The sequence below is a fragment of the Rhipicephalus microplus genome, chromosome 2, assembly GCF_043290135.1.
Source record: "Rhipicephalus microplus isolate Deutch F79 chromosome 2, USDA_Rmic, whole genome shotgun sequence".
NCBI classification, from domain to species: Eukaryota; Metazoa; Arthropoda; class Arachnida; order Ixodida; family Ixodidae; genus Rhipicephalus; species Rhipicephalus microplus.
Genome location: NC_134701.1, coordinates 105,063,153 through 105,079,243, shown reverse-complemented (window position 1 = coordinate 105,079,243; position 16,091 = coordinate 105,063,153). Strand labels below are relative to the sequence as shown.

At 41.4% G+C, this 16,091-nt stretch overlaps 1 protein-coding gene across 1 annotated transcript in view; it reads right to left on the bottom strand.

Moving 5' to 3' along the window:
- LOC142796339 (cell adhesion molecule Dscam1-like) overlaps positions 1 to 16,091 on the bottom strand; it is a 198,069-nt gene that overhangs the window by 22,176 nt on the left and 159,802 nt on the right. The window contains exons 12-15 of the mRNA XM_075886697.1: positions 12,035 to 12,154; positions 8,105 to 8,278; positions 6,697 to 6,835; positions 5,007 to 5,158 (exon numbers count right to left, since the gene is read on the bottom strand). Coding sequence (XP_075742812.1) covers positions 5,007 to 5,158; positions 6,697 to 6,835; positions 8,105 to 8,278; positions 12,035 to 12,154 — 585 coding nt within the window. The remainder of the gene's footprint in view (positions 1 to 5,006; positions 5,159 to 6,696; positions 6,836 to 8,104; positions 8,279 to 12,034; positions 12,155 to 16,091) is intronic.

Below are 16,091 nucleotides of genomic sequence, written 5' to 3'. Positions count from 1 at the left end.
ATCAGTCGATTATTACGTTGTTCTTCCTTGCGGTAAGTCATACATAAAGGTATTGAGCATAGTACCCCGAAAGTGTTGCTTACAATATTAGTAATTTTTTTCGAAATGTTCACTCAACAACATAGATGTTCTCACTGCAATCCACAACGTTCATGTAATTTTTTTTTCTTCTACCCGTGAGTGCTGATGACAAGTCTACACCAATCAAAAGTCTGAAAGGAACGAACTGTGGTATAAAGAAAGGCTCAGCATGCCACCTAAACCTTGTACTAAATTTTCTTTCTTAACCTTTTGTTTAAGTACAGGCCTTCAATTCAAGCATGGTATTTTCCCTACTTCAGTAAATCTGGCAAAATTTCTTCCAACTGTTAAAAAAAGGGTGATAAAAACCTGTCTGTGACTATAACCCTATGTGTATTTTTTACCGGAGTAAAGTCATCGAAAAAGCATTTATAAGTAAGCTAAACAAGCATCTGAATATATTTAGTATATTGAAGCCCTGTCGATTTGGCTTTCACGCTGAAAGTTCTACTGACCTTGCTCTTCTTTTCCTCTCTGGGTTTATCAAACACCCCATTGATTCAAAATTTGTAGTTGGATTGGCCTTTTGGACTTAACAAAGGCCTTTGATACCATAAGGCATCTCATTTTGTCCAACAAAACTCGAAGTATACGGTACTATAGGTTCATTCCTCTAGTTTGAAACAATTGCCCTAACAAAACGCATATAGTTTGTATATCAGGCTCATTTTCCTATACTGAAACAATAGATCTAAGGGTTCCTCAAGGTTTATTACTGGGTCTGTTACACTTTTTAGGGGTGAACTTCATTCGGTCGTGGGTCGTGCGTCCTTGAAGTATATAGTTGTAGGTAATCTCTCGTTTAGTTCTTGAAATGTTCACTTGATGGCGATACTTGTATATGATGAAAAGATGCGAGTTGGCGGTACTTGGAGTGCTCACTACATGGACAGATAGACAAACGGACGGATGAACTGATAGACAGACAGACAGACGCACATACGGACAGACAGACAGGTGGGCGGACGGACGAACAGACAGACAGACGGCCGGATGGACGATCAGATCGACAGGCAGACACACAGACGTGGCCAGTGGACGAGCGATTCACGGTTTACCGATAAAACCCTCCGAAGCATCGCCCCACTCTTCATCATTCACTCTGCGCATACGATGTGTTTTTTTTTACTTTACTATATTGACCTTAATGACATTACACACATGGCTCATTAAGTTTTATATGCTGAAGATACTATCAATTTATTTACTGATAGATGCCTTCATACGGTCAGCATAAATTAAATGCCGAGCATTGTAGCTTGTGGTCAGGAAGAAAACTTATATCTTAACTCAAATAAATTGAATTTCTTGATTTAGATATTTTTAACGTAAGTTAACCTCTTCACCAGGAATTGCAATTCACTCTTTTTTAATAATGTTGGTCACTGTGCATCATTTCTTGGCGTTCAAGGCATGCTAACCTTATGTTCGCTCACCATAACGCCCACAGTAGAAAACTGGTAGCATTGGGCGTTCGTGCATTACTGAGGGACAACTCATATTTATTTCATAAAGCCCTCCTTTCTCTTTACTTTATCTTCATTCGTTCACATATCGCTTGCGGAAATGCAATAATGGGGAATCTTTCATCGATAAATAATCTACAAAATCGGGCTGTTCACGTTATTTTTAACTGGTCTCTAGAATCTCACTCAGATTCAGATATAGCCTAAGTCTGAGTAAGTGAGTCCAAGTTAGTGTTGTGTTTGAGAGTCCCTGTCTCATTGAGTTCAACAGAAAAAGAGGTTGGTGGATCTGGGTCCGAGTGAGTGTAGTTCAAAAATGTTTTGGTGAATTTTTGTCTGAGTAAGTACCGAGAGCCATATATACATAATAAGTGAGCCTGAGTGAGTGCCAAAGTTTTTGCCGACCTCTGCTAGCAGCCATGCCATTCCTGCAGTCAATTGCCAAATGCCCGTTCAAAGAAAGTTACGGGTGCAAACTAATTGTTAAAAGTTGTAGAATTACTTTACAGTCTATCTTTCTGAAACGGAAATGAAATAAACAAGATCTTGTCAAAAATAGTGGTTTTCTTTTACTTCTCCTGTTGTACCGAGGTCGAAAGAAACTCCTCGTATATAGGCTAACAAAAAGCAGCCCACTGGTGCCAAACTCATGTATGCTGGATTGTTTCTCAAGGGTGATCAAGAAACATTTGCCTACTTTTTTTTTTTTGTGGTGGTCCTCGCGTGCTTACGTTTTGAGGCTGATGCTGTTTTTTTTTTCCTCGCCTATTTGTGGTTACATAGTCTGGCGCTTACGTAGTGCGAATATAACACAATTTTTGGGCATTTGCTAGCTTCAAATTCTGTTATTGACATAAACTTGATTCTGTGTTGAAGTTGGAACTAATATTGCGTATTTGCGCTCTGTATTATAGTGAGTATGCTGCCCTCAGATAGGTTTGTTCAGAGGCGTACACGTTTCGCATTGGAAGGATGGACACTTCTGCGTCAGAAGAGTGCGGAACAAAAACGGCAATCGAACACGTCCTGCGCAGCCATGCTCGCTTTCGCAGTGTTTGAGGCAGTGAAAAAACTGCATGTGTGGGCAAAGCCATGTATACGGAAGAAATACAACGTTGTATTCTCAACAACAGGCTTCATCTGGTATAGAGCGGCTGTTCCTTTGTTTGACCAAAGGGTGTATTGTGAAATTGGCCACATTGAGAAAAAAAGTGCTACATTGACAATGTACAGTATGGTAAAGCGATAGTTTTCGATGAAAGCCGTTCGTAGATAAGCTCATGACTATAAAGTGGTTCATACCCATATCTGCTAATATGGACATATCTCATCCTTCCTCCGCCCATACTACGAAGGCGATGTTTATTGCAAGAAAGTGAAATGCAATATTGGACGAAGATACAGGCAACTAATTTCTCTGGAAATGTACACTATGACTAAAACACGTACACTAATCATAACATCAAATAATAATTATCCTTCATATATGAAAGAAGATAATATTAGGGCATGATCTTTTTTTTTGACACAACCTTGCTGACCGAAACTGCCAGTTTTCGTTGCAAATTAATACCCGATAAGTTTATGGCTGTATGATCAGCATCATTGTTTACTTTGTAAGACCGTCGAGTACGTAATCCGCCGGCTTTAGGTTCGCTCTCTGACTGTGGTATACTATGTCTTTTCGTCCACTTTACTTTGTTTGCATCAATATCACAATTACTACTTAAAGAACACGGTTAACACGCCATTTCCTTTCCCTGGCTTCATTAGCTGCTGTTTCTGATTAGCTTTGTAATGAATCTTTTTAAGCCCAATAGCGAAGCAAGATTCACAATGATTATGTTTCTTTTGTATATCCTCTTTACCGTTGGTGAACAAGCTTCTCTAGTCATCTTTCCACTAGCATTCTTTATTGTAAGGTGAAAATAAATCCTCGACCTGCACCAGAAACATATAGCAGGCGTCTTCCACTACCACGATTTGCTGAAGTATGCTCTCAGAGATGTTTTTATTTAAAGATCTTGCAGCCTCAGAGAACTAATCCAGCAAAAACTGATTCTGGCCTCATTTTACAAACGCGACCTTCAAAGGATCTCGTGCAAATTAAATCCCGCTCTTTTAGAAGGCTTCATTAGCCAGTGCTACTTGAAAAAGGCCCGCAAAGCCAGCTGCATTGTTGAGGTCGATGCGCCGGCCGTCGGACATTTTGTTTCCGCTACACTTGCTATACACAGATAAAAGACCAGATCGATTTTCGGCGCCACGTTTTTCCTGCGCGTGATTTTTAATCTTTGGTGCTTCGATGGATGCGCCTGTTTTCGAAAAAAGGCCAAAGTCGTAGCTGATAGGGCGCAATGGCTCGCTTTGTGTGATCACTGTTCATTTTGTTTTGATGACTGTTCTTATACACTGCAGCAAAGTGTGATGGTGGCACAGTGTAATCGCCCCTTCCGTACGCGAATAATAGTTCAGACAGGTTGTGGTGTAGGTGCAATGGTTCTTGATGCTCGGACACAGACCGGACCATCATGCGTTCAGTACTGGCCACGGCAGTCCCAGTTTTGAAGAAATTTCCGTAATTAAGCTTAGGGGCATTTCATAAAACCCAAAGTGATAGAAACTTTCAGTACTCTACTCTGTGCTGTGACTAATAGTAATATCATGGTTACCTCACCTAAATGCTAAGTAAATATTATACTACTGATATTGTTACGACATTAATGCTGTATATTGTTTTGAACGTTAGTGCAACACCATTGCATCCTGTATTTTCTATGCGTGAACCAAATGGCTCTAACATCACTCTGTCCTCTCTTCAAGTACTGCATTTTATAAGTCATTGTATACCCTAGATAATACTTACCCTTCTACCTTTCTGCCTCTCTCGTGATTTGCGAACGGTTGTGCCCTATCTTTCCATAATTACTCCAGTGCCGTCATTAGTTCTGAGAACTGACGAGAGTCTGTTAAGTACATGCCAATACTGCAGAACGTTTACTGAATATTCGGTGCTATTGCCTTGATAGGGCAAAATCAGGGCTAATTCTTGCGAACATTGGCGTTGGGAGTTACCATGTAGTGTTGCAATGTTGGTGAAAGGTTCTGACTTTGCCTAGTAAATCCTTTCACGTATCATAGCAATAACACCACGTTTATTAGGTCCTAGTCCACTACTTCAGCTCTTGCACTCTCATATACGTAAAGAGCTGTAGAGACAGTACGTACAGTCACAGAAAAGATGCGAAAATCGTCACTATAGCGGAAGCCATAGCACCGTGATCTTCTGCGCTAAAGCGCACCAGATTGGCACCCACAATCTGAGGGCCGTGCTTAGCGCTCGATGGCTCTCAGCCTACCCTGTGGCAACCATTCACTTGGCTACGCACTTGAACGAAGTAAAAGTCGTGAGGAGGCCCATAAGGGCTGCTCAGTGAGGTAGGAGATATCTTCACTGACCTTGAACGATCACTTGGATGTGGCTTGTATCCTCGCCGTGTTCGTTCTTTGCTTTGCAGGAGTACACTCCTGATTCATCTCGCGTTGGTTCTTGCATGTCCAAGAGTGAGTAAGATTTTCCACCAGATCCTTCGACAGTTTTTATATGGTACCTAAAGGGAAACAAACACACAACGCTTGAACTTACAACTTCGTACCGTATAGATTTATTAAGAAATTAAAGAAATTTGTTAACGACGTTGGGTTCATTGAAGTGTAAGAACTTCATTTTAGAACACAGCAACATGAGCTCACACGGCACATATTTGGCAGAATGCACAAGTCAGCATAACTGCTGCTTCAGCATGCTCATGTGTGTGGAAAAATAGATTTTGAAACTAACAGAGAAAAATATGGCTTCATACCCTGAAACCATCATCACAATTCGTAGTAGCGTCAATAGCAACACTTATGGGACATTCTGCAGAATTGTTCTGGCATTGAGCATCCTCCCGTTATGCCTCCACTGCTGATACTTATAGAAGGAAGTAGGGCGTGTACGACTGAATTTTCACGGCATAATATTCCAGCACAACTGCCTTCTACGAAGTTGCGAGTTTTTGCGCGCAATGGAAAGCATTTAAAAACAGCCCCCAAAGCACCTGATCCCGTGTCAGCGCTACGGCAACTCGAACTTTACATAGCGTTTTCTCCGAACAGTATTTTTCATCAGAAAATGAGCATTCTCTCTCTAACTGCTGAAGCTATCGATTGCAAACATTTTCGACACTGCTTCCTGACCATCGTGCGGCCTTTTTGAAACAAAAGATTGTAGTTGTCACCAGAATCGTATTGTTTTTTTTACTAAAGCGTTTATTTGAGAAAACAGCCTTGCAATTCTAGTCATTAAACAATTATAGAATGGTGATGCCTACAATTATTACTTTCATTATAAAGGATACCCTAGGCATATGCACTTACCAGAAGAAATCCCATCACTTTAAATGCAATATCTTTTGCAGAAACGCCAATCCAAAAATAAAAAAGACAAAAGTTTCATTTTGATCATCTCAAAACTGCTTTGTAATTTCTTATCCAATTTGCAAAACGTATAGTAAAATCCTTATTCAAGCAACTTGCGAATATTTGTGAGGTTTGCTCTAAGAATAACAAAGTGATGTACAGTAGTAATTGCATGCCTGTCGGTGCTGTCCTGTTCCCCTTAACGTGAGAAAGAAGCCTACTTTGTGTAACATTTTACAATATCTAGTTTAAAAATCAGATGCGCCGAACTTAGGCCCATTCCCCCTGCTTGCTTTTGCAGTTGGTAGATTACCTTCCTGTCCTCTAATGTCTTTCCCCTGCCCCTACTTTTTTCTCATGTTAAGCAACAAAATTTTCACTTGGTGCTAGCCCTGTTGATTTTTTTTTCAATTAGATTAAGCTTACAGCTAGTGGCATGGAACAAGGATGCACCTTTTTTTTCCCACCACATTGTACATCTTTCCACTAGACACAAGCTAACAGAATTCACGAGCACAACTTTCATATCTTAGAATAACAAACTGCAGGCACTACTACTTTAAACACTATTTTTATAGTGGTGACAATACGTGCTTCTGTTTCTGTGTTCAAAAGCTTGTAGTGCGAAGTAGTCACAGCTAATAAACTGAATTCAATAAGTACAGCAAGGATACAGTGACACACACACCTTTCCGTGTCAATAGGCTTCTGATTTTTCTCCCAAATGTATGTAGTTGGGGGATCACCGACAGCTTGACAGTGCACTTGCAAGTTTTCACCTTTCTTCACAACGAGTCTCCGGTGTTTTTCCTTGAACTTTGGTGGTACTGGATGAAAAGTAAATGAAAGAAACAATTGCACAATTATTATTTTGCATCGGTCACTCGCGCGCAACTCATAAGTGATATGTGGAGTTTAACGTCCCAAAACCACCATATGATTATGAGAGACGCCATAGTGGATGATTCCAAAAATTTTGAACACCTGGGCTTCTTTACCGTGCACCTAAATCTGAGCACACGGGCATACATTTCCGCCTCCATCGGAAATGCAGCCGCCGCAGCCGGGATTTCATCCAGGTACCTTAGCCACTAGACCACCGCGGCGGGCACGCGCGCATCTCGTAAGTGACCGCAAACCATAACCCCAATCTACAGGGCATCCCACATAACTTGAGCCAAGATTAGAAAGTTAAAAGCACTTAAGAGGCGAATTGAACCAAATGCATACAACTCGCACTAGCCTGTAGGTACTCAGGCTATCTTTTTATTGATCCGCATACTAATAAATAATAAATTTTAAATACCTAATTTTTTTGTTATGGGCTGGAAACTCAAAATTTGAACACTGAGATGCAGAGCACTTTCAGAAACCACCGACTAAATTGCTTCCTGTACGATACGTGTCGCGCTGTCGTTTTTCCACGTTGTAAAGAAAGCCCACGAAATGTGAAAAGCAGCCGTCTGATGGACCACGAGCGCAATGCCACAGTGCTGCTATAGGATTTCTTTACAACACGGAAACAAATTACAGCACTAGACGTATCGTACAGGAAACACATTAGTCGGTGGTTTCTGAAAGTGCTCTGCATCTCAGTGTTCATATTTTGGCTATCCAGCCCATAAGTATAAAAACTGGATAATCAACAAATGGAATAACTAGTACAGGGAAAAATAAAAAAATAGCCTGAGTACCTACAAACTACAGTGAGCAGTAAATTGTAAAATCGTTAGTTAAATTGTAAAGCCCTGAAGGCATATAGCACCTCCTTCCCACCTGCAAATTTTGCTTGGTTCTCTACAGTATTTCTAGAGCCTTATTCTTTGGCGCAACCCGTATCTTGAGTCAAAGCTTGGCTCCAGTATGATACGAAATCCAACGATTGCAATGATAAGATAACTTAGAGGGTAACTTTAATTTTGTTGCCACAAATTTAAAGTTAAGTTAGCTTCTAGGTTATCTTATCATTGCAATTGTTGGATTTTATATCATCGATTTCAATCAGCGTTTCGTATGCGAAACGCTCAATGGACGACACGCGGCCTCACTAAGCTTTCGCTGGTAAGACAGCGCAGCAGCCAAAGGGTCGTACACACCTTTCACTTTGAGGTGGGCGAGTCTGCTTATTCCTGCTCCGATTCCGTTGTCTGCCTCGCACAGATAGAAGCCTCCATCGGCTTCCTCCACCTCACGAATAAGAAGACTGCCGTTGTTGAACTGGTGGTTTCGAAAGTTGTAGTGTATGTACGAGAAGTTTCGAGGGTAGTTTCCTGTAAACAAATGACAAGTTACAATTACACACAGGCTGTCTCAAAAGAGTGCTCAAGAAAGCGCGCGCCTCCGATTTCTAATGGCTACGTAAAAACCACGTGTGAAGCATGCGCGATAAAAGCCGGCGAAACGAAGAAAGCCAATCACATGCCTTCTTTCCCTCGAAGACACCGCCACCACGACAACCAGCTCGGAACTAACACTAGCTAACACTACAAAAATCTTGAAGGAAAGAGGCGGGGTACTGCGGTGTTGCGTCACGTTACAAGAGGGGTAACGTGACAGATTGAATGAATCACGTTTGACAAGCATTCTCAAATCATGAATAGTGATATGCCACTAACCCTCAAGAGGAAGGTATATAACAGCTGCATCTTGCAAGTACTTACATGAAGAGCAGAAGCCTTTAAGCTTACAAACAGGGTTGAGCTTAAAGTGAGGACGACGCAGCGATCGATAGAAAGGAAAATGATAGGTGTAACCTTAAGAGACAAGAAGAGAGCAGAGTGGGTCAAGGAACAAACCAGGGTTAAGGATATCATAGTCGAAATAAGGAAGCGCAAATAGACAAGGACCGGACACGTGACACGTAGCCAGAATAACATATGATCAATAAAAGTAACTGACTGGGTTATCACAGAATGCATACGCAAGAAGGGTGGACAAAATATTGGCCCCGTATCAGTATGTTACACAGCAATCGTCGTCGAAAGACGGTAGTCTTGCGTCCGGAGAGAGTGAACAAAACATTTATTTCATGTTCTCCGCAAGCAAATCGATGAATAGTATTCTCGAGGCGCTGAGTTAGAGTGTCTCGAGTATGCAGTGGAGGCGAACGAGCGCATCAAGTCACGTCACACTGGAGACATGACCGCTATCTGGCAGTTATTCCGGAAAACAGGGCGCACGCCGTGCATGCCCGTCTCTGAGGTGATAAGGTGTAGAACGCAAGGGGACGGGTAGGTGCCACCACCGCGTCATCTTAGCAAAGCGTTGGAAGCACTTGTCTTTTCGTGCAAGCGTTGCATGGTAAGTGCAGCGTGGTAAACGCTATGGTCCTTAGAATTACTTAAGTATGCCTTGCCTAGTAAACAACGCACACACATATTATTGACGTGTTGTTATGGTGCCTCAGATATGCGCAATATACGCTTTTTAAATTACAATTGCACAAGTATGAACATTGCACCTTGAGCAATATTGGTGGGCGCTGCGGATAGGGTCGCCCGTTTGGAGTATCGTGTGGCCACTCTGGTACCATTCAGGGTACGTTAAAGGTGGAGAAAGAGACAAAAATACAGACAGACAGACAGACAGACAGGCAAATAGATAGACAGACAGACCAAAATTTTTCCGTCGAAGATCCCCAAGAAAGACTACCGTCCTTAAAAGCTAGGTGTGCAGATGAGTTTTAAAAGTGCGCGGGTATAGCGTGGCAGCAGAAATCGCAAAACCGGGTTGCTTGGTAGGCCTTTGTCCTGCAGCGGGCGTAATCAGGCTGATAATGGTGATGATAATGACGAGAATAGTCCCACCCCTTCCCCAGCTTTGGCTGTGCGGCGCGCCAATAAAACTTCGAGAACCCAGGGCAAGCAAGCAGCGGAGGATAGCGATAAAGAGAAGTGTGACTTTTCCGCCAATGTGAGAAGGCTTGCCCTGCAGGGACAGAGCGGGCGATGCACTGATTGTGTTGTCCAGCAGTGGGCGAAGACGTCAGCTGCAGTAGCAGCTGACGTCTTCAGCTGCAGTAGTGCGTGAGTGGACGACGTGTTTCCGGCCAACAAGTTTTTTTTTTTATTGAAGAGCGGTCAGGTGACGACTTGGGTGTTTTCTGGAAGAGGAACGTCCGACTTAGCGGGACGACAGCCAACGCTGGGCTTTGTGTGAGTGTTTTGTTGCAGAAAATCATTCAAGCTTTGTTTCAAGAATTTTTAACTGAATACTTTTGACGAACATTTTAGTCTATAAGTGTCTTCATTAGTTAATGCATAAAATTGTGTTGTAGCGCATGATGTTTCTTTTTGTTGTTATGCATGTATAAAAGTACCTTGGGAGGTGTCGTATTGTACTTCAGAACTTGCGAATACGCTCATTTGTGTGCTGTTTGTCCTGCCTTATCTGAGATAAATTTTTGTCTTGTTATCAATAATCCGCACTGCCGTGCTCTTTGAACCACAGCCGAAGTTCTCTGCCCACCAAAGGACCAACGGTACACAGTCTGTACTTTCTTGGTGCATTTCTGGTGGCCGATACGTCAGACCTCAAAAGTAGCCCAGCGATTGACTCCCTAATTACGGAACTCTTGACAACAGTGAAGTGCATCTGTCTTCCAACAGTGCGTTTGCAAGCTGCGTAAGACGCAGTAGTTCTACGTTAGGTATAAATGCGAAATTCCTAATGATATCTCTGACGATTACTTTTCAAATTTTTTCTAAATAACACAAATTAAATACTTTTAGATGTTTTGCGTTGTACGAATGCCGGATTCACAAAAACATGCTTACTTTATGTGCATATGACAAAGGATTTCTATTCAATTTGAACACATTTTCTATATTTATTCGGAGATAACAAAGGCCACCAAAAAGGTTTACTGAAGAAGTGCTTGTAAGGTATCTGGAACCTAGAAAATGATTATTTCTTGTGCTTATTCACAGCACCCACTGTCATTACCACTCCTTCAAGGTTGTGAAAAAGGAGAACGCATTAAAGGGGGTCTTGTAACTTGCGGGTGATTTATCTTCGCCTACACATACGTCAGTTTTACATGTCTATTGATATGTATATATATATATATATATATATATATATATATATATATATATATATATATATATATATATATATATATATATATATATATATATATATATATATATCACCTTTTCATTTCATCACCCCATTGTCGTTGTTATTTGTAATCGATTCGGGCAAAGTGTGCTGGTTGACACTTGAGTTAATTTTTGTATAGCGCCTTCTTCATTGATTGGCGCCTTCAGTCAGTTTTTTACGCGCAGATTGTTGCTGATGCCTTATTTGAAGGGAGACAAGACCCCCCTCCCCTCCCTTGTACCCCCCCCTTCCCCCCCCCCTGCCTCAAGGCCTTCTTTATACTTCAGGGCATGCACTTACCGTGTACGAAAGCAGCATTGTTTCAGGCGACAAAAAGAAATAATACCTAGTGTTGTACAGCGCTAAGTCGCTACTTGTTACAACCGCGTGTTGAGAAGACCTACCACCGTGCATGATTAAGCCTGCTGGAGCACCACGCGCTGTACAGTAAATAGAGGGGTACGTTACCCCACATACATTGTACCTCGGTAGTGGTGCTTTCCTGATTGTACATGCACCCTTTGTAGTCGTGAAGCTCGATGTTTTTGTCATGTACTTTATCCTTGGTTGGAAGTTAATAAACTTCTCCTTGCTGCTTAAGATAGTCCTCGCCGAGATTATATTTCTTGCATAAATTTGTTCTTTATATTACCACCGAATCCATGATGGAAATTATAGAGGGCCGCATTCGTTTAACCGTCTAAGCTAAAGATGTTCCTGAGAAAAAAATAGAAGCCTATAATTTTACTGAACATATAATTCGCGAAGGACATTTATTGACATGAAGAGCAATTGAAGACAATGTGAATTAAGCCCACAGACTGTACTAACTGATTTTTTATTGATTCGTTGTACGCCACCTGAACACAACACCGATATTAGACGGAGCAGATAAAAGGACAAACACACAAGTTCCAGCTTACTTTCACCTTTCTTCCACGTCAGGACGGGTGGCGGATGACCATCAGCGGAACAATGCATGATCACCGTGGACGTCAAGACGGCCGACGTGTTCTGCGGTTCTATCTTCCAGCGAGGACTCACTGTGTAAAGAGGAGCAGAGGGGAACAGAAAACAAGCCGTTAATATTAACTTTACGCACTCTACATTCTGGTATACATTCTGAATAAGACAGTGTGTTGGATACAGGAAGGAAGACAGGACATCTGAAACGCTATAATGACTGAAGATGCTCAAGGTGGCGGAAAATAAAGAAGGCAGAAAAAGTCATCTGCGCCTACACATCCAATATGCAAACTGATCAATCTGGAATGAGTGGTGGTCTACGTGAAAGATAACTGTTAAGGCATTTATCATCTTTATGCAAGGTATTCGATGGTTGGCTGACGCATGTGCTGCGCTGCTCATATATATATATATATATATATATATATATATATATATATATATATATATATATATATATATATATATATATATATATATATATATATATATATATAAGTCATGCCTCAAACATTAGACGAGTTTTCTTAATTCTATGCCACATTCATCAAACTTTGGCACGCATTTACACTCTCGGCTACGTAAAGAAAGGGAACCAGGTGAGCCTCCGAATATCGATCTCTCATTTTCCAATAATCTGTGCGTATTTAGGTCTCTATATGCAGGTAAATGTTTTGGCATTTCACTAGTTAATTTTTGCTTGCAAAAAAATAGCACTATAATTCACAGGTGGTGTCTGAGTACAAGAAGCTTTCATCAATTTATTCTAAGCACTATGTGCCAACACTGTCTTGCAAAATTTTCTCTAAAGCAAGTGGCGCTGTGTATCAAAAAGTAAGATATATTATGGTTTCATAATATAACAGAGTAAAATATTTGATTAGAAATAACGTCTACCGTCATGATCATCGAGGGGAGAAAGGTGCGTGCAAGCTGAACGATTTCGTGCTCCACATAAACATTTGTGATAAGCTAAAAAATTCCGAATCTTAGCTTTATGATTGGCGACACAAATGTGACTACATAAAAAATTGTGTGCTGTGAATTACTCACTCAGATTCATCAGACGTAACAAATTTGCTGTAATCAATGAGATGCGATCTTATAGGTAATTTGACGAGTTCGCACATTCGCACAGCAACGTCAACACAGAAGAGGATGGTTGCCTCCCACCCTCCAAATAACAATTGACGTAAGAGCACACTTACAGACAAACGAACAATTGCCAAAAAGTAAGAATTCTACAAAAAAAGTGTTCTTATGTTTTTTAGCATATTTACCACACCTACTTAGAAACTGTTGAAAAGCTTGGCGCCACCATATTTCATCAGACGGGTTCTAGTTTTTTCTGTAAAATTAGACGCTTTTCACTTTAGATAGTGAGGTTCATCGTACAATCTATTTGGACGGAACCGACCACTTGAATCACGTGTGAGTAAGCAGACCCGTATTTAGGCGGCTGACGTTTGCTTAACGTCGTGGTCCTTTTTGATCAAAATTTTTATAATGACGAAATTGCATACCATTTAGGATGCTGCTCGTCGAGACGTACTTGTGACTGCTATATTGTTGAAACCATAATTACGCTAATTTTCTTTTGCTTTGCCGCGGTGGTGTAGTGGCTAAAATACTCGGCTGATAACCCGCAGGACATGGTATCAAATCTCGGCTGCGGCGGCTGCATTTTCAATGAAACAAAATTGCTGTAGGCCCATGTGCTCAGCTTTCGGTGCACGTTATAAAACCCCAGGTGGTCCAAAGTTCCAGAGCCCTTCCCAACGGCGTCTCTCATGTTTATATGGTGGTTTTGGGACATTAAACTCCACATATCTATCTATGTACTACTTTTCATGTGAAGATTGCGCAGAGGCCGACCACTCCAAAACTAGCACTTGTTTCATGTACAAATACAACTGATGAGCGAAAGTAATTATTATGGGACGCACATGACTAGACGCCTGATCTCGCTGATGGCTTTCATGAGAGCGGTATACGTTTTCACAAGGAGCACAGTTTCACAGCTCTCCTAGCGAGCCACCGTATGCGACTGACGTGTGAACCTATGGCACTCCTGTTCTGTTTTGCATACCTTGCTGTGTCCCGCGAGGTAAGATACGGTAGCGCGCCATCGCTGTCAAAGGCGCGCTGCAGAAAGTAATCGCAGAGCCGACAAATATATAGAGTTCCTGCGACGACTAACGCCCTTTAAGCGCTTTCTCTCTGTTTAGCCGTGACAGCAGAGCCGGAAGCTACACCGGCAGGGCTGGCTCGGAGGAGAGGTGTTATAGCCTTGAACGCCCACAACCAAACGCGATCGCTTTTACATATTTTTACTCATTCACGCTAGTGTGAATGCTGTGAAATGTTATCAGATTACGCTGCGCGGCGTTGGGCAGTGAGTGGATCTTCTCCCAATGCCACTCCTAATTTATGTGGGCTTAGTATCACCATTGCTTACAAGTTCCGGCTTACTAATAGTCAACGCTGCATTATCACTTGCAGAACGCTAAAGAGCAAGCACCGTTAGCTTCGAAGATTGGTTAAGGACCTGCCAGTGAAATGACAATATGACAACGTTGTGGTCCACTTGTAAGTTCTCTGTTCTCCGCTTTACAGCAAGATTTCGCTGAGCTGTTCATAGCTGTGTCTGCTTTTGGCAAAATTTTGTTTTTCACCAAGCCTGAGTGGTAGCATATCAGCCATTAGAAGTGCTGCGATGGTTTCAGTCTGAAGTTATGTCTTCTTCCTCTAGAATGAAGGGAGGTAGTAAGGGAGCAATATTAATAACCTTTCGCTTCACCACTTGGGATACAGTTATTACCAAGTAACTCAGAACCTTCTTCTTTTACTACAGGTCCCTAATAATGTTAGTGCGGCAATGGAATTCAACACAAGCAGCTATAACACTCAGAATTACACCAATGGTGACAATCTACACTTGTCGTCAATCAGTTACAGCATTTTAAACATAATTTTGTTCGCTCCTCTCACGTGCGCTGAAATTTTTAAAAATAAGAAAATAAAAAAAAGTGTACAGCGATGTAGGACAAAATAAAACCTACGCCGATAAAATACAGGGCCGTTGTGTTATTCGTTCCACTAGGGCATATTGTCAACTTTTTTTTCCCCATGGGTATTTTCTCAGACATATTTAAAAATTGCTCGCGTATGTCCTATCCTCAAAGGAGGCAATCCGAAACACATGACCACCTATCGTACCATATCGGCGCTACCTGTTCTGTCGAAGGTATATTAACGTGGAATGAACGAGCGGCTCAAAAATTTTTCGAGGATAAATACAATAATATAAATCATGTACTATTTGGCTTTCAAAAACAAGTCGGCCAAACTTGCATTACTACCAATAAACGATCACATATTAGCTATCTTTGCAGAAACTTGTACACAACTGGGTTATTCATATATCCACGTAAAGCGTTAAATACCGTGTGTCATGACGTCCTCCTAGATAAATTAAGCTCATGTCGAATAGAAAGAATTAACTTTGCATGACTTAGTGCAAAGCTGTTTAAGAAATCTATGCTATTTTTTAACATAAATAACGAGTCATCAGAATACGTTTTAGTGATGAAGGGAGTGCCACAGGGATCCACTCTAGGTCTCTCCTATTTATGATTCATATTGGTGAAATTTGCCACATTCCTGATTGCGCCAATCTAGTAAAGTACACGGACGACACTTACATCATTTTTGAGAGTGCTTCACTGTATTTGGAGTGAAGGGCATTTGTCAGTTTCCAGAGGATTTTGCCTTCGCTCCATTTTTTATTCATTGACACATAGAAACAAATAAATAAAATAAAAAATAAAATATTCTGCGAGGTATACACATGCTAATAAAAAATCTTGCACTGTCATCAGCTGGGTGGCAAATTTCCAGCCCACCTCAAGTGCACCGAAAATTCTTCATTACTCAGTGCGTGTTAACCCGTGGGTGTAGCTTTGCTTGGCGTCATTACGAGCACCGTCATTACAAGAAGCGCGCTGGTTAAAC